The sequence below is a fragment of the Capra hircus genome, chromosome 3 (assembly GCF_001704415.2).
Source record: "Capra hircus breed San Clemente chromosome 3, ASM170441v1, whole genome shotgun sequence".
Lineage (NCBI taxonomy): Eukaryota > Metazoa > Chordata > Mammalia > Artiodactyla > Bovidae > Capra > Capra hircus.
The window spans coordinates 5,016,061-5,041,051 of record NC_030810.1 but is presented as its reverse complement, the minus strand read 5'-3'; the positions used below and the strand labels follow the sequence as shown (position 1 = coordinate 5,041,051).

At 47.0% G+C, this 24,991-nt stretch overlaps 1 protein-coding gene across 2 annotated transcripts in view; it reads right to left on the bottom strand.

Annotated features, from left to right (window-relative positions):
• The window catches only part of ASB18 (ankyrin repeat and SOCS box containing 18), a 76,657-nt gene extending 55,281 nt beyond the window's left edge, over nucleotides 1-21,376 (bottom strand). For both annotated transcript variants that reach the window (XM_018040801.1, XM_018040795.1), the window contains exon 1: nucleotides 21,127-21,376. In XM_018040801.1, the coding sequence (XP_017896290.1) occupies nucleotides 21,127-21,331 (205 nt within the window). In that variant the 5' untranslated portion in view covers nucleotides 21,332-21,376. The remainder of the gene's footprint in view (nucleotides 1-21,126) is intronic.

Below are 24,991 nucleotides of genomic sequence, written 5' to 3'. Positions count from 1 at the left end.
GATGTAATAAGGGGACTTCCCTGATGGCTCTGTGGTAAAGAATCCACCTACAATGTAGGAGACATAGGTTTGATCTCTGGGTAGGGAAGATCCACTGGAGAAAGAAATGGCAACTTACGGCAATGACTTAATAAAGATGTATTTTACCCTCATCACAGACCTGACTTCCAGGCATAAATGCATTCCACAGGCTGACCGAAGGCCTGGAGCTTGTTCCAACGGTAAAGCCCACATCTACTCTGCAACAGGGGACTGCAGGGTGCCGGACAGGAGAGGTGTGGCTGTCTGTCTGCGTGTCTGTGGTGCCTTTGTGCAGGCGCGTAGATTGAGCTGACTGTGTCTTGAAGGCTGAAGAGCTCATGCGGATGGCAGACAGCGTAGGGAATGGGGGTTGCTGAGAACACTGCTGGGTACTGTGGAAAATGCAATGGTAAAGTATACAGATCGTGTTTGCCAGGAACATACAGGCTTCTTTGGACACAAGAGACAAGAGTATACAGAGGATGGTACACAGCATCACTGTGAAGACCATTTCCCTTCTAGAATGTTCACTAAATAAAATTGTTGACTCTTCCCTTTTCATTTCCCGATTATGTCATTGCCCTATTCATTTCAATAGCAATATTAATTCTTCGGATATCTCATTTCTTTAAACATAGCCATTTGCCCTGTTATATCCTCAGACTGATAGTTTGTAAATAGATGCATTTCTGAAAGACTCTTCAGGTACAACTGTAATCCAGGATCCAGCTGGAGCCTGTGCTTTAAACTGGAGCATTCCTTTGTACCTGATGCATGTTGTCATGGGTTATTTTTAAAAGGGGTGGAAGCCTGGAGGTGAGTTCAGTGGTAACAGCCATTCTGCCCTGTGTTCTGCGCTAAATTTAGCTTTCCAAGTGTTATATTTGTCAACAGTGCCCTGAATACCCAAGCTTGATTTCAGTGGGTAGGGAGTAGTAGTCCAGAAACAGACTTTGTTCTTTGTGAGAGCTTTTTAAAAATAGCTCACGGTAGACGGAATTGGTTTCACAAGGAGGACATGGAGATTATCAGGAGCATAGCAGGGTGGTTGTTGTTTAAAGAAAAAAGAGCTGTATGTGTGACCAGGACATCAAAAAAGTCAAAGTAAACAAACAAAAAAGCCAATGGCCCGAAGTCCACCCATTCATTCCCCCTTTCATTCGGTAATCATTTGTGTAATATTATGTTCTAGGGTGTGTTGCTGGGTTTGGGGGATTCAGAGACAAAAAGGTATTACACATTTACCCTCAAGGAACACGTAGAGTCCTGGCTGCACCAATTAGGCAAGAAAAAGAAATGAAAGGCATTTAAATGGAAAGAAAGAAGTCAAACTGTTACTATTGGCAGATGGCGTAAAATTATATATCGGAAACTCCAAAGATTTTTACCGAAAAAGTAGTAGTAGTAAATGAATTCAGTAAAGTTGCAGGATGCAAAATTAATATACAGAAACCTGTTGCATCTCTATTCACTAATAATGAACTATCAGAAGGAGAAATGAAGAAAACAATCCCATTTACAATTGTATCAGAAAGAATGAAATACCTAGGGATAAGCTTACCTAAGGAGGTAAAAGATCTGTACTCAGAAAATGGAAAGGCATTGAGGAAAGAAATTGAAGGTGACGCAAACAAATAGAAAGATTTTTGGTGCTTATGGATTGGAAGAATCAATATGTTAAAATGTTCATACGACCCAAAGCAATATACAGACTCAATGCAATCCCTATCAAAATATCAATGGCATTTTCCACAGAACTAGAAAAAATAATCTTAAAATTTGTATAGAGCCACAAAAGGCTTCAAAGAATCAAAGCAACCTTTTAATTTTTCTAAATTTTATTTTCTTTCCTGCACCTAGAGGGTCACAGGGTCTTCATTCCCCAACCTAGGCCTGAACCCTGGCCCCAGTGTGAGCACCAAATCCTAACCACTGGACACGTGGGAATTCCCAATCAAAGCAATCTCGAGGAGGAAGAGTGAAGCTGGGGGTGTCATCCTCTCAGACTTCAGTCACTACAGCTTTAGCTACAAAGCTACAGCAATTCAAACAGTATGGTACCGGCACAGTAACAGACACATAGATCCATGGAAAGGATAGACAGCCCAGAAGTAAACCCACGCACATGTGGTCAGTGAATCTACAACAAGGGATGCAAGGGTATGTGACGTGGAAACGTCTCTTCAATAAATGGCTTTGGGAAAACTGAACAGCTACATGGAGAAGGATGAAACTGGACCACTCCCTTATATCATATACAAAAATAAACTCAAAAAGAATTAAACTCTTAAATATAAGATCTCAAGCCATAAAATTTCTAGAAGAAAATGTAGGCAGTAACTTCTCTGACATCAGTCTAACCAATATTTCCTTGGATATGCCTCCTATGGCAAGGGCAACAAAAGCAAAAACAAACAAATGGGACCTATTCAAATTAGAGAACTTTTGCACATCAAACCCATCAGCAAAACAGAAAGGCAACCTGCAGGATGAAAGAAGATATGATATATATGTCCGGCAAGATATCCAAAATATATAAAGAATTCATAAAACTCAGTATCAAAAAAGAAATAATTCTATTAAATTATAGGCAGAGGAGTGTTTGTGTCTCATTTTCATCATCCTCACCCTTCTCAGCTTCCTTTAAAGGCAACATATAGCCTTCAAGATGTGAGTCACCACTAATCTTCTCTGCCTGCTTTAGTTGATATGAAAACTCAGTTTTTTTCAAGAGTGAATTTACCTACAAAGTTGCTTAGCAGTTGTCAAAATCTTTGAGGAACTGAATAAAACAGAAGAAGGACCAGGAGATGAGAATTTTAGTTTTCAAATAGGAAGAGAACTTGATTCCTCAAAGCCTGAACTGGCATCAGTCTTGGGCAGGGTCCTTAAATGGCTCATGAAAAGGTTGGATCAGGAGTATTTAGAAAAGAAGTGGGGGCACTTGGAGCTCTGGGGTCACTAGGAGGAAGTCAGGGTTGACTCAGAGAATTTTATTTTGTGACATGGTTATCTCATTAAAATGCAGTGAGATGTAGGCATAGATATGGTAGGCATAGATAAGGTTGAAAATCTTTCAGAGAAGATGGAAAAAATACAGGTCATTCTTTAGGAAAATCTTGCTAAAAAACTCGAACTGGAGAAATAATATACATGGTACATGTAAAGTATTGCTGAATTCCAGAATCACTGGAGCTTTAGAAACACTGATGCCTGGATCCAGCCTGAGAGATTCTGATGTAATTGGTTGGAGAGTACAGCTTGAGCATCAGGGAAGTAAGAAACTTTCCAGATGCCTCTAACATGCAGCCATTGCCCAAAAGGGAGGCCCAGAATCCAAACAGACTAAATCTTTCTAGGAGCTGGCCAGGTAGTTCACTGGATGTGAAGATGGCTTTGTAAAGAATATGTTAGGGACTTACAAGTGTAATGTTTTGTCCATGAGAGACGCAAAAACTGTTCTCCCTACCAAGGCTTGTAGCACTGGTAGCTAACAAGACGGGATTTTTTCTTCTCAATCAAATGAGATGAAAAAAAAAAATCCACCTTGCAATGATAATGTGATAAACAAAAGCTAGTGTTCAAACGGTAATTATGATTTTCATGTGATATCAGGATCTTTGCATCCTGCCACTGAATTGATGAGCGATTGATTTTCTTTTCATCAGAAGCATCAGAGGATGAGCTCTGATGAGATTCTGTGGAAAACCCAGCTGAGCCTGACATGTGAAGCTAGTGGGTTTGTTACAGGGTTAGCCTGCTTATTTGGGGCCTCGACACTCCACGTGTTTGTGCCACGAGGCACGTGCTCTTGGAAAAGGACTACTGTGTGGATTTTTTCCCAGGCCATTAGGCCAAGGTCTGGCTTCCTTCTGGGGTCAAGTGTCCGAGTGAATGGACACACTGGGGCAAGAAGCCATTCCCCCTTGGGGACATCATGAAAGTCTGAGCACTGTTTCAAATATGCCAATGTATCATCCCGTTATCCTGGTCACTTTTCTGCTTCCTACATGAATCGTTTCTGAAAATGTCCAGAGACTAAATCCAACATTCGTACCACCTGGCTCGGGCTTCCCAGGTGGCACAGAGGCAAAGAATTTGCCTGCTAATGAGGGAGAGGAAGGTTCGATCCCTGGGTCAGGAAGATCCCTTGGAGGAGGAAATGGCAAGCACTCCAGTACAGAGGAGCCTGGTGGGCTACAATTTATGAGGTCAAAGTGAGGCAGATATAAGTGAGCAGCTGAGCACACACACACTGCCGGGCACAGCACCCCAAATCTTACTACGGATTTACTTTCACACATGTTTTGATCCTCACTCTCCTTTTTTTAATTTCCAAAGGCTGCTCCTCCTTCATCCTGCCTCCCTAAAGCTTTTTAAAATGTCAGCAATTTCCCCCTTGGGGTTACCAAGGGTTACCATGTAGAATAAATTAGGAATTTGGGATTAACATATGCACTACCATATATACAAGAGGCAAACAAGAACCTACTGTGAAGCACAGGGAGGTCTATATACTCACTATTTTGTGATAACCTAAAAGGGAACAGAATCTGCAAAAGAATGTATATGTTGATGTATAACTGACTCTCTTTGCTGTGCCTGTGAAACTAACACACCATTGCAAACCAGCTATACATCAGTTAAAAAATATGTAAGGGAAAGAAGCAAGTCCCCAAAAAGTTAAAAACATTTCTTAAAAATAATAAGCTGGGCAGGTATGTAAGGCTCTGCTTTTTTTGTGGACCATTTTTTAAAAAGTATTTATTGAATTTGCTACAACACTGCTTCTGTTTTATGTTTTTTGGTATGAGGTATGTGGGATGTTAGTTCTCAGCCTGGGGATGGAACCCTCAGCCCCTGCATCTTAAGGTGAGGCCTTAACCCCTGGACCTCCAGAGAAGTCCTGTAAGACTCTGCTTTTAAGAGCCTGGGACACATCCACGTCCGCTGAAGCCAGCCACACAGACATCAGAATCCAAAACATGGACGTGGCCTAACCTTCTCTCCAAATAACAGTGTTAGCACAGCACACCTCATTTAACAAAACATTAATGCATCGTACTCCCTCAGATCAAGTGTATCTATTAATAATGACTTAAATTGTCTGTACTGATTTCACATTATTAGGAAATCTCATTCCCATCAAGTGGAAGAATACAACAGGGGTGGGGGTGGAAGGGTGGGGACACCTTGCTAACTTATTTCCGAAGAGCATGACCCAGCTCGGGGCAGATCCTGCCAAGCCACACCGTCACTTCTCATCACGAATGCCGTCTCATCCAAAGGTCAAGAGCTGCTCTCATCCAGAGTCCAGGAGGGTTCTTCTGGATGCTCAGAAGCGAAGCTGCCCTTGAGCACTGCCACCCACGGTGGCTGAGGGGGAGACAGAGTAGCCTGATCCTTTGTGGGCACAACCACGGGTAAACAGCCCTGGAAGGACGTTTACAGACTCCGGGGAACCATGCAGGAGAGCAGCCCATTGACGCTCTCCCTGATAAAGGTGGTGGCGTTTCTTTACAACTGCCATGGGGATTTAATTACATGATAAAATTGCAGCTCCTGCCTCTTGAGACAAATTGCCTGTTCAGACTGATTGTTTTTTATGAATCTCACACAGGGAGCAAAATGCTTCTCTCCTGAAGTTGGCTTGCTCTGATGGCTATACCTCATCATCCTTTACATCCCTCCTAGAAATGAGGAGCTTACTGATCCTGCAGCTGAGGAGGGGGGCGCGCCCGGTGGTCTCTTGGTTGTTTTGCAACTCTGCACAGAGCAAAGCCAGCCCAGTGATGTCTGATGGATTGAAAGTTCATTGACCTTATTTTTCTGTTTGCAAAAAAAAAAAAAGAAGGGAGAACTTTGAATTTCCAACATAAAAATGAAAGGCATGATATGGAATAGAAATGACCGCTAAACATATACACAACATCCAATTTTACCAATGTGAAATGCAAGTTAGAAAAAGAGATCTTTTTCATCTAACCAGTTGTGAAAGGTTTTTTAATTTTTTGAAATTTTTTGGCTGTGCTGGGTCTTTGTTGTGGCACATGGGCCTTCTTTAGTTGTGGCCCAAAGGGGCTTCTTTAGTTGTGGAGTCAGGCTTCTCTTATTTCGGAGAGCTCACTGCAGAGCACGCTGGCTCAGTAGTTGCGGTGCGTGGGCTTAGCTGCCTGCAGTGTGTGAGATCTTAGTTCCCCAACTAGGGATCGAACCTGAGTCCCCTGCATTGGAAGGTGGATTCTTAATCACCGGCCCACCAGGAAATTCTCCTGAATGTTTTTTTTTTTTTTTTTAAATTAAGTTTTGGAAGAGTTTACTGAAACTGATATTTCAGAGTTTGCAGGTAGAAGGGTGAATTTCTACACCATTTGGAAATATTCTATATTGAGTGTACGTGTAAGGGGCATTTTTCAGGTACCAGAGGCCTACAGAGATTCAGAGTAGAAATCCTTGCTTTTAAAGAGGATTACACCTGACTTGCCTCTTGAGAAACCTATATGCAGATCAGGAAGCAATAGTTAGAACTGGACATGGAACAACAGACTTGTTCCAAATAGGAAAAGGAATATGTCAAGGCTGTATACTGTCACCTTGCTTATTTAACTTATATGCAGAGTACATCATGAGAAACGCTGGGCTGGAAGAAGCACAAGCTGGAATCAAGATTGCCGGGAGAAATATCAATAACCTCAGATATGCAGATGACACCACCCTTATGGCAGAAAGTGAAGAGGAGCTAAAAAGCCTCTTGATGAGAGTGAAAGAGGAGAGTGAAAAAGTTGGCTTAAAGCTCAACATTCAGAAAACTAATATCATGGCATCTGGTCCCATCAGTTCATGGGAAATAGATGGGGAAACAGTAGAAACAGTGTCAGACTTTATTTTTTTGGGCTCCAAAATCACTGCAGATGGTGATTGCAACTATTTAAAGACGCTTATTCCTTGGAAGGAAAGTTATGACCAATGTAGATAGCATATTCAAAAGCAGAGATATTACTTTGCCAACAAAGGTCCGTCTAGTCAAGGCTATGGTTTTTCCAGTAGTCATGTATGGATGTGAGAGTTGGGCTGTGAAGAAAGCTGAGCACCGAAGAATTGATGCTTTTGAAATGTGGTGTTGGAGAAGACTCTTGAGAGTCCCTTGGACTGCAAGGAGATACAACCAGTACATCCTAAAGAAGATCAACCCTGGGATTTCTTTGGAAGGAATGATGCTAAAGCTGAAACTCCAGTACTTTGGCCACCTCATGCGAAGAGTTGACTCATTGGAAAAGACTCTGATGCTGGAAGGGATTGGGGCAGGAGGAAAAGAGGATGACAGAGGATGAGATGGCTGGATGGCATCACGGACTCGATGGACATGGGTTTGAGTGAACTTCGGGAGTTGGTGATGGACAGGGAGGCCTGGTGTGCTGCGATTCATGGGGTTGCAAAGAGTCGGACATGACTGAGAGACTGAACTGAACTGAACACTTAGCAAGAGAGAGAAAGACTAGACAGCCGTTAGTTGGCAAGTGGAATGAGATCACTGATGGATAGGAGTCCAGGTGTGAAGACGAGAATGATCAGGGAAGTTATGAGAATGACAAAAAGCAGGGGTGGGACAGGCTTATTCTGAAGGTGGCATCTGAGCAAAGCACAGAGGGAATTGAAGGAAAAGATGGCTCATGATCCCCGAGGGTGTCTGTTTCCCTCTCTTGGCCTGTGCTGGGAGACCTGGTCCTGGGCTGAACAAGAGGCAAGCATCCTCAGCCTCAACGCTGTGTTGGTGGGGCCCAGGGTACAGTCTGGAGGGTGGGCGCTTAGGGGACCAGGCAGGCAGAGAGGAGACCTGGGAGAAAGCGAGCCACTGGCAGCAGGTCGGGATCAGAGTCGAGGGCTTAGACCTTGGTGGACACAGAGGTGTGCTGCCCGGATGCTGCTGTTTGGCAGGACTTGTTGCCCCGCTGTGAGCTCCTTCTGGGGAGAGAGCCACCTCCTTCCAGAAGGGACAGCCCCCAGTGGGGCAGATCTAGAGACCGAGGGAACTGGGAGACAAGTGCTGCCATGGGGACTTCATGTGGGGAAACCACGACATGGGTCACCTCTAGCGCTCCCCTGGCGTCTGGCCAATATATGGGGGGTCCTGGGTCGCAGGCCAACCTCCCCTCTGCCCACCCTGCCCTCTCCCCTCCCCTCACAGCTGTGGATGCCCAGCAAACACCCTGCAAGGCCACAGAAACTGACTGTGAACCTGGGCCACCTGGAAGGACGGGTGGGTGTGTCATCAGAGCAGATGAAGACGGGGGAGCAGAGACGGCCTGTCCCAAGGCCAGGAGGGGTGAGTGGGGTTGGGGGGATGTCACTGAGGCTGGTGCAGACCAGAATTTCTCAACCACCTCAGCTGAGGGACTAGGGATGTACAAATTTATTTTATTATTTTTAAATTTTTTGGCCATGTGGCATACAGGATCTTCCCTGACCAGAGATGCTCAAACTCCCACCCTGGACATTGGGAGCTCGGAATTTTAACCACTGGACCACCAGGGAAGTCCAAGGATGGTTTTTTTGGTCCCAATTTGTCATAGAGTGATGCTTTTTCAGAATACAATTAAAATTAATTAGGAAAAGAAAACCCCAAAATGGAGAAAAGGCAGAATTCCAAGTCCAGTAATCACACATGTGGGTGTTATGTTAATTGTCAAGTGGCTGTTGACGTTTCTAAATGTTTACTGACAATTTTCACAGCGAACCCTTTATGGAGCACCCTCTACCCTCAGTGGGCTGTGAGTAGCACCTTTATTGACCAGTCACTGGAGTACAGGGTGGGTGAAGAGATGCTGGGAGAGATGGTGGGGTGGGTTAGTTCACAGCGCATATTTTAAGCCCTCGGACACAGGCTATAAAATTGGGACTGTTCATTGTTGGACAGGGGTTGCTGGGCCTTTTTTGTAAAGCGTCAGATAATAAATATTTTAGGTTTTGTGCATCTTATGGTCTCTGTGGCAACTACTCAGCTCTGCCATTGTGGCATGAGAGCCACCACGAACAATATGTAAATTAACGGGCAGGGCCATGTTCTAATAAAACTTGATTTATAAAAACAGGGAGCAGTTTGCAAGCCTTTGTTGTATGCAGTAAGGAACGATTGTGGGCTTACAGGCAGGAGAGCCACATGCACCTCAAATAGGAAAGTTATTGCATCTTTTTCTCTGCATACCTTTTCTAGTCTTCACCTCAGTGAAATGTGCTCTTAATTCTAATGGCAAATTTGACTCAACAACAGTCAGCAGAGCATCTGGGGACCAGGCACATACCTGTCTCTTTCTTTTATGTCTATCCTGCTTTGGGTTTGCTAAACTTCTTTATTTAAAAAAATCACTTATTTATTTATTTTTGGCTGTGCTGGGTCTTCACTGCTCTATGGGCTCCTCTCTAGTTGTGGTGACTGGAGGCTACTCTTTGTTGCTTTGTGAGGGCTTCTCCTAACTCACTGCACATGGTGACTTCAGCCATGAAATTCAAAGACGCTCGCTCCTTGGAAGAAAAGTTATGACCAACCTAGACAGCATATTAAAAAGCAGACACATTACTTTGTCAACAAAGTTCTGTCTAGTCAAGGCTATGGTTTTTTCAGTAGTCATGTATGGATATGAGAGTTGGACTATAAAGAAAGCTGAGTGCCAAAGAATGGATGCTTTTGAACTGTGGTGCTGGAGAAGACTCTTGAGAGTCCCTGGGACTACAAGGAGATCCAACCAGTCCATTCTAAAGGAGATCAGTCCTGGGTGTTCATTGGAAGGACTGATGCTGAAGCTGAAACTCTTAATACTTTGGCCACCTGATGCGGAGAGCTGACTCATTTGAAAAGACCCTGATGCTGGGAAAGGTTGAGGGCAGGAGGAGAAGGGGATGACAGAGGATGAGATGGTTGGATGGCATCACCGACTCAATGGACATGAGTTTGAGTAAACTCCAGGAGGTGGTGATGGACAGGGGGGCCTGGCGTGCTGCAGTCCACGGGGTCACACGAGTCGGACACGGCTGAGCGACTGAGCTGAGCTGAGCTGAGGGCTTCTCACTGCGGCGGCTCCTCTTGTCGTGGAGCACAGGCTCTAGCACACGAGGGCTTCAGTAGCTACAACACGTGGGCCCAGTGGTTGCGGTTCGCTGGCTCTAAGCACAGGCTCAATAGCTGTGGCGCGTGGAGTTAGTTGCTCCGCAGTGTGTGGGATCTTCCCGGGTCAGAGCTGGAGCTGGCGTCTCTTGCATTCGCAGGCAGGGGTCTTTACCACTGAGCCGCCAGGGAAGCCCTTGCTAACCTTCTTGAATCTGTAAATCTATATCTTTCATCCAACTTGGGAGATGTTTGGCAATTGTTTCTTTAAATCCTTTTTCTGCCCCATTCTCTTTCTCGTCTCTGTCTTGGATTCTGCTCGAACATGTCAGGTCTGTGTTTTCCCCACAGCCCCTGTTCATTTTATTTTCAATCGTTTTCCTTTCTGATCTTCAGACTGGATACTTTCTTTTAATCTGTTTCAGACTCGCTGACTCTGTCTTCTGTCATCTTCGGTCTTCTGCTTGGCCCTTTATTGATGAGAATGAGGCCCCCTGGCTTCAAGGGAGGAGAGGTGTTGTCCTTCTCCAGCTGGGCCCCTTGTGTCGCCACAGGGACTCTGTTGGTAAAGGAGGAGGGAAGTGGGCATCTGCAGCTGCTCTCAGGGCACCAGTTTCTCCACCTCTATCCTTCCTGCCTATGCAAGAGTTCACTTTTTCAGATTAGATGATCTCATCCCATTGCTGAACGGCTCCTCATGCTTGCCGAATACATGTAAACGCCTATGTCTAGAATTTGTGGCCTCGCACAATATAATCCCAACTTACTCGCCCGGATAGTCAACCTTCCCCTCTGACTCCTTGTTTCCAGCCAGGCCCCACTTCTCTGCGTGAGGTGGGCTGTGCGCTCCACGTCTGCTCACTCCGCTCCCTCTGTCTCGGTCCCTTCCTTTCCATCACAGCCCATCAGATACACATGCTTCTTTCAAGGGACAGTCCAGCAGATTTTTGCTGTCTTCCATATGTTGTTTTGTCTATTAATATTTATTGTACTCTGTACAATGCCCAGCTGCTGGGCTTAGTACTTGGTACCAGGCTATAGGTAATGCATTTGCTATTTCCAGTTGGTTTCTTTGGAATATTTATCCTGAACAGGGTGTACCAACGCAGGAATCACTGCCCTCCTGGAAAGGCAGAAAAGCACCTCCCTCTTATCTTCCTTTCTTTTTGTTCTTTCGAACCCTCCAGTGTGCTGGGGAATGATGCTAATAGAAGTGTGTCATCAGCATACATTATGTCTTTATTAGCCTGTTTCTCAATTTTGATTCTGAAAATATCCTGATTTAGTCTAATTGCAATTTCACCGAGTTCCACAGGCAGTGAAGGTTCATACTGGGGGAAGCTGAGACGTGACCCTGCAGGATTTTTCTTCCTGCCCATATGCTTTGAAGCTGGACCATTAGCTCGAAGGCATACATCTCATCTCATCACAGCGATTCAACCTGCTTCTAGGAAAAAAAAGAGCTTAGGGTGTGTGTCTGGTGGAAAGCAAAGGAATATCTTCATTCTAGGTGGTGGGAGATATTTTTCTGAAGCTAAAGCAAGGGCTGCTGCTGGAACTATTTTATTCCTAAATAATTTAACTATATTCAAAGATAATCTGATGTTATTGTAGGAAAGTGTATTTCTAATAAATTCCACTTGATCTGGGTGAATCAATTCAGGCAGCGCATAATTGAGTCTGTTAGCAAGGACTTTAGCAAGAATTTTGCAATCAGTGTTAATTAAGAAGATGGGACAATAATTTGTGCATAATTCCGGATCTTTTCCTGGCTTGTGAATCAAAGTAATAAGAGCAATGCTCCGGCTGGTGGTGGGATAGTGTCATTAGGTGCTGATTTATAAGTACTTAGAAAGGTTTAATTTCATTTTGCTTCGAGCAGGGTCTCCCTGCCCCCACACGCTCTGATCAGGGCTGCAGCCAAGACAGCAGAGCCCATGTCTCCCCATTCTTCGCCGCCATCACTGACCTCCTGCTGCCCATTTGTGTCTTTATTCTGCAGCCGAGACACCTCTCTCATTCACCCAGGGTTTTTTTTCTTAATACTCTTATTATTTGTAGAGTATTTCTTAATACTATTTGAAAAGTGTTTCTTAATACTCTGAATTATTTGAAGTGATGGACTCCATGCTCTTGATGTCGTGTCTGCACGCTCGCGTGTGATGTAAATTCTCAGAGCTGTCACAGCCTCCATGGGGATGTTTTCCACGGATCTTCCAGCTACATGTCTTGGGGTGGGTCTGTGTCAAGAGCCCTCGACTGTAAGTCAGGGAACATACCTGGCTTGTGTGCTGCTCCTAACTGACTGTTGCCCAGTAAGGGAACACACGAGAACCCTGGTGTCTGGTCTGTAAATGCAGCCATAGGACAATTATAGGCATGACGGGGTAGCGGGAAGAGCTCTGGGTTTCCCCCTCCTGCAGCTGTGGGACCTGAGATGTGAAACTCAACCTCTCTGAGCCTCATTTTCCTCTGCTGGGAAAGTGGGAAAGACAGCAGTCCTTGGGAAACACAGACCAACTAGAATCCTCACTGCACTCAATTCCTCCCTCATTGTCTCCACTTGGGGCTCGTTATAGCACGGACAGGCTCTGGTCTGCAGACTTTTTGTCCTAATTGTTGGAACAAGGCTGTCTCTGGGCAAGGCTGCTGCTCTTTGGTGAGTCAAGCTGATAAATCCACCTCCCACCAGGAGACACCTTCCCTATCCATCTGACCTGGAGCCAATGGTTCCTGTGAAACTGGAGCCCATTCTACACACCCCATGAAGGCAACAGGGTTTTTGTCCATCTCCCAAAGCACCACATGTTGGTCTTAGAGCTCCAGTTCGTCCCATTTGGAAGCACCCTGGAGAGATGACCCCACTAATCCCATTATTTTTTTCTTTTTCTTTTTGGCTGTACTGTGTGGTTTGCGGGGTTAATTCCTTGACCAGAAATTGAATCCTGGGCCTCAGCCGTGAAAGCGCTGAGTCCTAACCACTGGACTGCATGGGAATTCCCAACAGTCCGATAGTTTTAAATGAGGAAATTAGATTCAGATGGAAGAACAGCCCATCCAGGTTAAGGACCACACAGATAGCGGGAGAGCCAGGCTTGAACCCAGGTCTCGTCGCTGCTAGACTCTTGTGGCCATTACACCGTCGAGGCACAAGCACTTGTCATTCGTCCAAATGTGAGTCCTCCAAGGTGGGAGGTGTGCTTATTTAACTTACATTCAACTGTTGAGCTTTCCGTGGGGGACCTTCCCCTCCATGCAGAAGGAGGTGGGTGTAGCCCTGACCGCAATGCACGCTACACATCGCGCTGACTGAAGGAACAGTCAGATTCCACAGCAGACTCCACTGGGCCCTTGTCCATCCCACGTTCACCCGCACGCATTCTGCACCTATATGTGCGGCGGCATGAGCTCTCTTAATAAAAACCCAATTAGTATTTCTTTAACTTGCCTCCAGATGCTTAAATACCATTACCCCAAACACAACATAATGCCTCTAGTTTTTCTATTTCAATCAAGAATTCAAGTAGCATCTTGACTTGTATATAATATATCAGCAGCAAAATCATGAAATGCTGACATCCTTAATAATAGCAATTAGTAATCAGTTGTTTCTTAAGTAGTTTGATTACGCCAGTTACCAAATTGTACAGTTGATGCATCTGGGGGGCAAGCAGGGTCTCTCCACCCCTCCCCCGCCATCCTTTCTCCTTTGCTGTGTTCTCTCAAGTCACTGAGCTGATAGGTGTTGCAAAGAGGTGAGGTCGAATAATTCCATTATTGCTAATACTGAACAGCACAGACTTGGCTTTAGCAGAAAGTAGAATCAAATATTTATTTGCTGAAAGACTCACTCCGATCGTGTCTGTGGAAACGCAGACTGTGTCCACCTGGGTAGATGTTAGCTAAGGAGTTTGGCCTGCCCATGCAGGCAGGCCACCAGAGTTTGAGCCTTTCTATAGGTCTCCCTGGCGGCTCAGAGGTTAAAGTGTCTGCCTGCAACGTGGGAGACCTGGGTTCAATCCCTGTGTCAGGAAGATCCCCTGGAGAAGGAAATGGCAACCCACTCCAGTATTCTTGCCTGAAGAATCCCATGGACGGAGGAGCCCGGTGGGCTACAGTCCATGGGGTCGCAAAGAGTCAGACATGACTGAACAATTTCATTTTCACTTTCACAGGTTTCCCAGATAGCTCAGTGATAAAGAATCTGCCTGCCAATGCAGAAGTTGCAGGAGACGCAAGTTCGATCCCTGGATCAGGAAGATACCCTGGAGAAGGAAATGGTAACCCACTCCAGTATTCTTGCCTGGAGAATCCCATGGACAGAGGAGCCTGGCAGGCTACAGTCCGTGGGGTCTCAAAGAGTTGGACACAACTGAATCACTGAGCACACACAGGGCTAAGGACTTCTGCCAGCCTCTGGATACCGGGCAAAGGTCTTGATCTCAAGGAGGTCATATTTGAGAATGAAACATTCAGTGGGTATAAAGATTAGCTCAGCAAGGTTTTGTGTTTCAGTAACGGATGGAGACTGAGGGCTTTGCACTCTTGTGCTGGGAGGAGGAGGGTCTGTGTGTTGGGTGAGCAGGGTGGGCTTTCTGGGGAAGTGGCCTTCTAAGGGATCTAGAAGAAGGGGTGATCTAAGTGAGCCTAGGTTTTGTCCTGGTGGGGAGGTTTTTGTTGAGAGGGGGTAGGTGGGAAAGATGAGGGAGCAGACTGTGGATGAACTGGAGCTCAGGCTTGTTCCCCTCATCTCTCTCTCTCTCTCTCACACACACACACACACACACACTGCCCAGCTCCAGAACAGCCTCCTTGGTTCCTCACAGGGGGCCAGTCTGGGTCTGACTGGGGTTGAATGCCCGCTAGAGACCTCCATGCACTTCCCAGCACCCTACGGGGCATCCCAGGTACATCTTTGCAGGACAGCAGGCGGCTTCCCAAGGGCACAGGTGGGTTGCATCTTTAAGGGAAAACCTGACTGAGGACCCCGATTCTGCTCCATGGCCAGGCAGGGCAGGTACGTTCGGCACTTGGCCCTGTTATCTGCCGAGGCTGAATTTTGAAGTTCCTTTGCCCTCTGCCCCCTGTAAGGGGCCCCATGTACACCTGAAGGGTTCTCCAGAACACGTCATTCCCGCCATTTTCCCGGCTGGTTCCTCTTTTCCCTATGCTTTTACTGAGATGCTGACACGGATCTGCAGAAATAAATAATAATTATTTTTTTCTGCTCTATTTTGCAAGAGTAATAAGCTCACACATGAGCATGGGGATCTCACTGAGCAAAACATGGTCCCTGGATATTTATGTTGACAAGCAGAAAGAACGGCTACTTATCTTACTGCTGCAAATTATTGTCCTGTAAACAGTACTCGGAGTTCTTTCAGCCAGGGCTGTCCTTGGGATGGACGATAGAGCCTCTGCTTTCCCTGAAATGCCGTTCAGCCTGATCTTCGGCCCTGTGTCTCTTGGTCTGGGGATGTCTTCAGAGCCCGCCCCTTGCTGGGTCCCTGCCCGTCTTCTCGCACATCATCCCTTCATCTTCACCTTCCTCCTTGGGAGAACTGAAATTCTTTCCTGTATCCATTTCCAATGTGCGAGGTATTTCAAGGTGTCGCCCCAAGTTCCGACCACTCACCACACATTCTAAAGCCCCCACGTGTAGGTCTGAATGCAGACGGCTCTTGTTCCTCTGGGGTGTGTTGCCCGAGGACTCACCATTACCCCTCCCCCGGGAAAGAGTCCGCTTACTCCCACACTCTGGAAAAAGGCAGCCTCATTCCATTTTAGACTGAGACAGTGAGATTTGGGGATCATGACTTGAGAGAAGCATGGAGCGGGACGGGGCCTCAACAGTGACCCAAGCCATACTTCCGCAAACCTCCAACCCCTCCCTCAAACCTGCCGACTCCCACCCCACCCCCCTGCTGGTGGTGAAACCACGCAAGCCTTTACCCTGCCCCCTAGCATCCGCTGACAGCGTGGGTCTCCAGGGACTGCATCCCAGGTGCGCTCCTCCATGGAGTTTTGCTCAGGGTCCTCTGCTTGGGAAGCGCTAATCAAACCTCACGCACTAGTTACAAGTAAAGGCACTGAGTCAGAGAGGGAACGTGACTTCTCTGAGGCCACACAGCTCATTGGTGGCTGAACCCAAGTTTCCCACTGGAGCGTTTCACTCCAGGGCTCCTTGAGGAGCCTGACAGGCTACCTCTGATGACACCGGCTGGGCTCTGCACTCCTGGGGGCCCATCCTGTGAGTTATTCTTGTTTCTAGTCTCCCCTCATTCTCCTGGGCTCACAGCAAAAGCTCAGACCTCGTCACAGTCCCAGATCCCTCTGATTTCTGTCTGGCTTGGTGTCCCTGTCCTCTCCTCTCCCCGAAGCCCTTCCCAGTGTTTCTCAGCGTTGTCACTTACCTCCGTCTCTCACTCATCTAGCCCGCTGTCTGGATTTAGACCCTGCCATCTCTTCCCTGGGCACCCTCCTTCCATCACCTCCTAACTAGATCTTGTTTCCTGACCTGTCACGCTTCCTTCAAATCCCGCTCTCACACGTTAGCTGGAGCGGCAGCCGCCTTGTGCCTCTCCACCCCAGGTTCAAGCCCAGGTTCACTGCCCCCCCTGCAATAAAACCACTGGTAACAGGATGTGCCCTAAGGCCACGCGCTTAATCATTTAGTTACCAGCATCCTGAAAGGAAAACAACCTGGAGCAAGCCCAGGTCCTGACAGCTTGTCAGCAGTGCTGACCTGTCCCTGCCCTTTTGAATTGCGCCGTTGGGCAGGGAGAAGTATATACGGATGTGATTTAGAACCTAAAGGTTCATCGTGGGACGGAACAGGCCCCCTTCACACAGATTTCATTGGTTTCAAGTGTGCAGTAAAAAGGTGGGGACAATAAAGATCGCGCAGGAAGTCAGCAATGTGAAAATAAACGATATTTCACTTTTTGTTGGAGAGGCTGGATTTTTATCTTGGATTAATAAAAACATGTTATTAATACTGAGAGGTTTAGCTATTTAAAATAGTCCGATGTTACCTGTAATTGATATTAACATGTAGCACTGACCGTGTGTCCTGTTGTGAAAACAGTTATGCTATTTAATAAATGAATCAAAAGAACAGACTGGACTTCCCTGGTGGTCTAGTGGTTACAAATCTGCCTACCAGTACAGGGGACACAGGTTCGATCCCTGGTCAGGGGAGATTCCAAGGGAATGACGGGAGGCCAAGGGGCAAAGAAGCCCGTGGCTCCAGAGCCGCCCTAGAGCAACTCCCGAGAGCCCGCCCTCCACAACCACAGGCGCCACCGCGGTGAGAAGCCTGTGCGCTGAAACGGGAGACACCCAGCGGTCAGCAGTGAAGACCCAGCGCACCCCAGCAAAAAGTGAATAAAGAACAAACCAAGGTTGCTGTTGGGCTTCCCTGGTAACGCAGGCGGCAAAAAGAATCTGCCTGTAAGGTAGGAGACCTGGGTTCGATCCCTGGGTTGGGAAGATCCCCTGGAGAAGGGAATGGCTACCCACTGCAGTGTTCTTGCCTGGGGAATTCTATGGACAGAGGAGCCTGGTGGGGTCCATGGGGTCGCAAAGAGTTGAACACAACTGAGCAACTAACACACACACACACACACACACACACACACACACACACAGAGCTGTTGTAAGAATAAGAAATGATATTTTAACTCAGGGACTTCAAATATACAAAGCCCTAACCCACTGGGATAGGTTTGTGAAAGAGGAGCAGGTACTCGCTCCAGCCAGAATCCCGGCAGAAAGCAGGTGGCGGGGATTCAGGGCATCTTGTAGGCACGCAGGGCTCAGGGAAGCGATGGGGTCTCCAGAGGCACTGGAGAAGCCCCACTCCCTGTGTCTCAAGGGGCAAGCAGGGAAGGTGACACCCGGGATCTGAGCCTTCAGCCCAACGTTGAAGCCAGATCACAAGGGTCGTCTGGGAGGGATGAGTTCCTGGAGCAAATACTCTGCCCTCTCTGCTCCTTGCAGCACCTGGCCTTAGCTGCACCAAATAAGGGGTCAGAGAGCTTGGGGCCAGGAGGATGAGATTCACCAAGTCACCCCAGGAGCAGGCAGTGGGCAGGCTGGCTCGGAAGGGCAAGTGCAGAACCTAGAGCTCAGCACTCCTGGGGGAGGCGCAGGGGAGGAGTTCACAGTCCCCTCCGCACCCCCGTGCAGGCTCCTGGGTTGATGCCTGTACCGTGTACATGCTCGGTGAGGACCCGGCCCATCCAGGCAGAGCTAAGGTCTGAACAGAGGCGGGGTGCTCTCTGGGCACACGGTTGCTGGGCCCTCACCCTGACTGGGGCCCAGGTATCAGAAAAACCAAGGAAAAGAAGAAGCGGGAGATGGTTTCTCCCTAAAGCCTTCTGCAGGTTGCTTTCACCCCCAGTGAAAGGCAGCACAGGGAACGTGGAGGTGGTTGAGGGGTGAGGAGGGTTGCGGGAGGCAGGAGCAGAGGGGTAGCCACTCCCTCGGAAGTGCCAAGCTCCGGTCTTGCCCAGAAATGCCAGGCTCTGATCTTGCCCTTCATCACATTACATCACCACTCGCCAGCACCAAAGGCCCAAGTGTGTTTCCTTTTGGTGACCTGCCTACGTGAGTGAGCACGTGTTTGTGTGTGTGTGTGTGTGAAGGTACATGTGTGTGTGATGGTACACATGTGTGTGTACTCACACATGTATGTTGGGAAAGAATTTGCCTTGTGTGGGGAGGGGAGCCTGCACATCCCTTAGGAGTCAAGAGAGGCTTGCGGAGGGCATATTTGAAGAGCTGGGAAGCAGCCTGTGCAATTAAAAGTTAATCTCAGGTCAGGGAAAATATTTTCAGCAAGCGTGACAATGGAATTATATCTATGTTATGTGGAGGAGACATACAAGGTGTCAAAAAAGATACGAAGACATGAGGAGATATTGCCCAAGGACCTGACTAGACAGGTCACATGTGAACAGGTCTGCAAAGAAAACCCAAACCCTGTGGATAAGACTTGATCCTGAGCAGTAAAGAGAGGGCGGGTGAGCAGGCATTAGAGAAGGGCCAGGGCACGCTGACTAAATTGGAGATTTAAATGTGAGTATTAATCACCCGTAATGTTCAGGGTGGGACGTGACACACACACTCACTGACGGAATAGAAATCCTTTCAGAGAACAATTTGGAGAATTTATTCTTGTCCCAGGAATTCTGCTCCTAAGGATTTATCCTAAGGACACAACCCTGAATAAGAAAAAAAGCATATGAATGCTAATAAAGACATTAATTACAGCATTATTGATAGTAGTAAAAATGTAAGTGCACAGTCCCTTCTTGTAGGAATTTGGTTTAAGTATTTCGTGGTTAATCACCTCAATAGGTGATTGAAATTAAGAAGACCAGGTAGCAACATGGAAAACACTTTAGGTATATTAACTCAGCAGAGCAGAGCACAAAATTGTATCCCCCCCATGACTGTAAGTCGAGGAAACTTACGCATGCAAACAGGCTAGCTCGGAAAAAGAGCAGAGAAATGAAAGGAGCCCTGTGTTGGGATGCGGGTGCCATAGTTTAATTTTTCTCTTAAAAATTTTTGGTATTGCCTTAATTACCGCCTGTGTAACACACAGATGTACACGGTGTGTGTGCACATGTATAGGGCTTCCCTGGCGGCTCAGAGGTTAAGAATTTGTCTGCAGTGTGAGAGACCCGGGTCTGAACCCTGGTTTGGGAAGATCCGCTGGAGAAGGGAATGGCAACTGCCTCCAGTATTCTTACCTAGAGAATTCCGTGGACAGAGGAGCCTGGCGGGCTACAGTCCTTGGGGCTGAAAAGAGTCGGACACGACTGAGTGGCTAACACACACATGTGTAAGTATGCACAGCATATATCAATATATATATTATATACACATGTATACTTCTAGGGTGTACATGGGCTTCCCTGGTGGCTCAGAGGTTAAAGCATCTGCCTCCAATGCGGGAGACCCGGGTTCGATCCCTGGGTCGGGAAGATCCCCTGGAGAAGGAAATGGTAACCCACTCCAGTGCTCTTACCTGGAGAATCCCATGGTCGGAGAAGCCTGGTGGGCTACAGTCCACAGGGTGGCAAAGAGTCGGCCACGACTGAGCGACCTCGCTTCCCTAGGGTGTGCATACACTACATACTATGGGCATACTATCTGTATGTATACACATGGCATCTACATATGTTATGCATTCCCTAGGGTGCTATGGAAAAACTTGAAGGAACTTTTTGGCCAACCTAGTATATGTATCCGGAGAAGGCAGTGGCACCCACTCCAGGACTCTTGCCTGGAAAATCCCATGGATGGAGGAGCCTGGTGGGCTGCAGTCCATGGGGTCGCTGAGGGTCGGACACGACTGAGCGACTTCACTTTCACTTTTCACTTTCATGCCTTGGAGAAGGAAATGGCAACCCACTCCAGTGTTCTTGCCTGGAGAATCCCAGGCGGGCTGCCGTCTCTGGGGTCACACAGAGTCGGACACGACTGAATCGACTTAGCAGCAGCAGCAGTATACGTATGTGAATACTGTGTATGTACGTAGTGAAGACTGCGTGAAAGTGAGGTCGCTCGGTCGTGTCCGACTCTTTGTGACCCCATGGACTGTAGCCAGCCAGGCTCCTCTGTCCATGGCGTTCTTCAGGCCAGAATACTGGAGTGGGTTGCCATTTCCTTCTCCAGGAGATCTTCCTGACCCAGGGATTGAACCCGGGTCTCCCACATTGTAGGTAGACGCTTTACCGTCTAAGCCACCAGGGAAGTCTCTGTATTAAATATGTGTATACATACTATGACATATGATATACTATATATAAACACAGGTATATGCTATGTACATATATGTATACACAATATAGGCAGCACGTACGTATGCTAATAAATAATAATCGCAGAGCTGGGCATGTATCATTCTCCATTTCAACCGTCTGCCCTCCACACTCAAAAGCCCACCCCTCGCGTGTGCACAGTGGGGAACCCAGCAGGTACGCGGCGGTTACCTGCGAGCACCCCGGGGGGCAGCTGGGCGCAGGGGTCCTTCATCCAGTCGTCGTTAGCCAATTCTATCACGGCGTCCACGTGCTGAACGTCAGCGCAGATCAAGTCCCTCAGTCTCGCCTCATCCCTGCCTTCCAGGGCTGACTTTAATTTCTTTACGAAATCTGAGTTGACCGGGTAATCGGGAAGGCGATCGGAGACCGACATTGTGCTCTCGCCTGTGTGTTCACCAAATCGCTCTTCTCAGCTGAGTCCAGAGTCAGCAGCTGTGAGGACAGGGCTGTGGGCGAGCCTATAAATAGAAGAAACGTGGTCAGTTACAGCCCCGGGGACTGGCCGCCTGCCGGCAGCCCGCCCTGCTCCCTTCCTCACGGAGACGGGACTTAATCTCCCCAAGGCCTCCATTAGGATCCTACAGAGGGGGCCAGTAAAGGCGTCTGTGAGTGGGAGAAGCAGAGAGCATAGGGTTGTAAAAAGTCAGGCTGTCCTGGGCACTGCCGACCAACGTGTTCTTTTGTCAAAGTAAGACTCTGTCCTGAATGTTTAAGATCCTTTTCCCCAAGATTGGGCCTGAAAATCTCTGTGCTGTTGAAAGGAATATTTTGTAACGTTCTATTAATACCACACTGTACCTCTTCACTTCATCTAAATAGAGAGTCTGGTTGACTATAAATTGGACCTGAGTTGAAACTGAGGAGAATGCAGGGACATCTTTGGTTTCTAAATTCAGAGATGGACTGGCCGGTCCCGAAAAGACAAGATTGGCACGTGAGTGAACACAGACAAGCATCCTAAGTGTGAGCGGCAGGCTCTGTACTTCTTAAGGATGAGAACCTCTGCTTAAAGCATCCAGTTCCACGCCCGGTGGACATGCAAGGCACTGATGTTGGTTTCTGCCCATTCCTTGGGGGCAGGGGGCTTCCCCCCCATAACCTGTCTCTAGTGGTCCTGTATCTCCTCCATCAACCTGGGCACAAAGCACAGTGGCTCCAGTGGCACCTGGGTGCTCTGATAATTTGAGGGGCCCAGGCTGGGCCATTTAGCTTCAAAGTTGGTTTTTGGATACGTTAAAAATTGAAATATATAACACTGTGCAAGTTCAAGGTGCAGGTCATGTTGATTTGATGCATTTATATATTGTGACACAATTGTCATCATAGTGTTAGCTGACACCTCTATCATGTTACAGAATGGCAAGTTTTTTTCTTTTTTTGTGGTATAGATACTTCAGTTTTTTGAGTCTCTTAGAAAGTTTGATGTTCATCCACAGCAGTGTTGTCTATTATCACCTTCTTGTGCGCTGGAGCCCCAGGACCTACGATAAGTAGGTTGTAAGTTTGTGCCCTTCAGTGCTATTTCTTCTCTGCCCCCACGTAGTTTGTTTCCTATATTTAAAATTTAAACAATTAGGCATAGCTTTACAATTGAAGCGTAGTTGGTTTATAATGTGGTGGTAGATTCTGGTGCGCACAGAGTGATTCAGTCATACATATATTGGTCTTGTGATCAGTCGTGTCCAACTCTGTGCTGACCCCATGGGCTGCAGCCCGCCAGGCTCCTCTGTCCATGGGACTCTCCAGGCGGGAATACTGGAGTGGGTTGCCATTTCCTCCTCCAGGGGATCTTCCCGACCCAGGGATTGAACCCGCATCTCCTGTGTCTCCTGCATTGGCAGGCGGGTTCTTTACCACTGCGCCACCTGGGAAGCCCACACATAAAATTTTGCGGAAAAATCTGAACGAATTCTTGGCCAACCCGATACGTATGTGTGTATTGATATGGCTTTTATAGAGTCCCCTTCAACTGTGTCTCAGTCTTGCCACCTCTTCCTTTTCTCACTGTCTCCCCATGCGATGGTTAATTTTATGTGTGAACCTGGCTGGGCCATGCTACCCCAGATACTTGGTCAAACATATTCTGGATGTTCCTGTGAAGTTTTTTCATAAGAGTAATGCTTAAGTTGGTGGACTTTGAGTAAAGCAGATGAGCCTTCATAGTCTGAGTGGGCTTCATCCAATCAGCTGCAGACCTTCAAAGAATAAAGACTGATGCTCCTCAAGCAAGAAGGCATTCTCCTAGCAGGGAGCGTTTGGACTAGACCTGCAGCTCCTCCTGGGTCTCCAGCCTGCTGACTTACACTTCAGGGTTTGGACTCACTGGTTGCTACAGTTACATGCGTTGATTTCTTAAAAAATAAATCATATGTATCTTTATTTTAAGACTATGCACACACACACACAAACACACACACACACACACACACACATACACACACACACACCCCTACCCTCTTGATTCTGTTTCTCTGGAGAACCTGAATAAAACACCCTTCTCCGCTCAGCTTCTCTGCATGTCTTTGCAGTTTCTGTTCCATATGCTGACGCTTTTTCCTGACACGTCTACATCTGCATTTGGGGAGCCAGCCCTGGACTTCCCATCCAATATTTGTTCTCCTTCCTCCTACATAGCAGAGCCTGGGTCTTCTTTGTTGCGACAATGTGCTTGGCCCCTGGTCATGAATTATGTTGATCTTAGTCAGCAATATCTGCCCTAGTCTCCTTTGCTAACTACCAGGCTTCTTAGCCTCCCTTGTAACACAGCTGTGGCCAGTGAGAGTGGGCAGGATCTGCTCTGGTGCATCTGGGAAGTTTTTTGCCTTCTTGATTGAAAGGGGAGGTAGTGGCTGGCACTTCTTTCATTTCTCTTTCTTCCCTCCTTGAACATGGATATGATGGGTGGAGCTGTGGCAGCCATATTGTAGCCATGAGGGGACAGACATGAGATGAAGTCTCAACATACTCAGGTGGGTGGAACAGAAAGAGGGGGCAAGACAGATGGTTCTTTGATGACATTTCTGAACCTTTGTCCCAGCCTCAGGCTGCCAATTCAGACTTCTTGTCTTTATTCCTTAAGTACTCTTCATGTGTTTTCTGTGACTTGCAGCTGAAAGTATTCCTGGTTGAAGTAGGTAGTGTGTTCACTCTACCTTTAAAATCATGAACACGTCCTGGTTTGGTTTAAAGAGGTGCAGCAGACACAGGACAAAGAATGTGAGTCAGCTGTCTAAGCCTTCCATTCTTTGGTAATTGAACTCCGGCTTTCTATGAGAAAATCTCGCTAATGTTAAAAGGAAAACAGCCGACCCCAGACTCCTCGAGTAGAGGAACAGTGGCATCACGGGTTAGGGTCATCAGAGAAGCCAGCCAGGACCACTTGAGGGGCTGCGATGGACCCTGATGGAGACATTGCTGGAATCTCTGGCAATGGGTCCCTGCCTAGAAAGGAGAAATGAACTCTGGGAATCTGTATGCAGACATCTGACTAACTTGCAGAGTCTGGTTCTTTCTCCAACCAAAGAACGATGGGTTTTGAAAGAGATTTTAAATCTGAACTTCCAAACACAAATGCCTTGTAGCATCAGATGCCTGACATTTGCAAAGAAACTTAACACCAGCTCATTTGTGTCAATACAAAGAGACGGAATGTAGTGATCACAGGAAGTTGATCGGATTTTGGGTAAGGTGACTTAAAGAAATAAAATCAGGATTATCAGAGATTCCTATCAAACTTCAAATCAGAAGGGAGGTAAAGATGAAGCACTTGTTAGGCAGATAATAAGATGACAAAGCCTCAAAATATGGCACTCACTGATCTTAATTATCAAGCTATCTGCTGGGTGTTTAATCAGCGGCACATATACTATGCTAATTATTCTGGCTAATTTTGTTGTAATGTAATTCTTTATCAACCCTGCTATGTATAAATTAGGAACTGAAATGTAACTAACACAAATTATATTTAAGGCAACATGAATTTCTTTATTTCATTGTGAAATCTTCTGACTTCTGTTTCTTTGTCTTTGCTTTT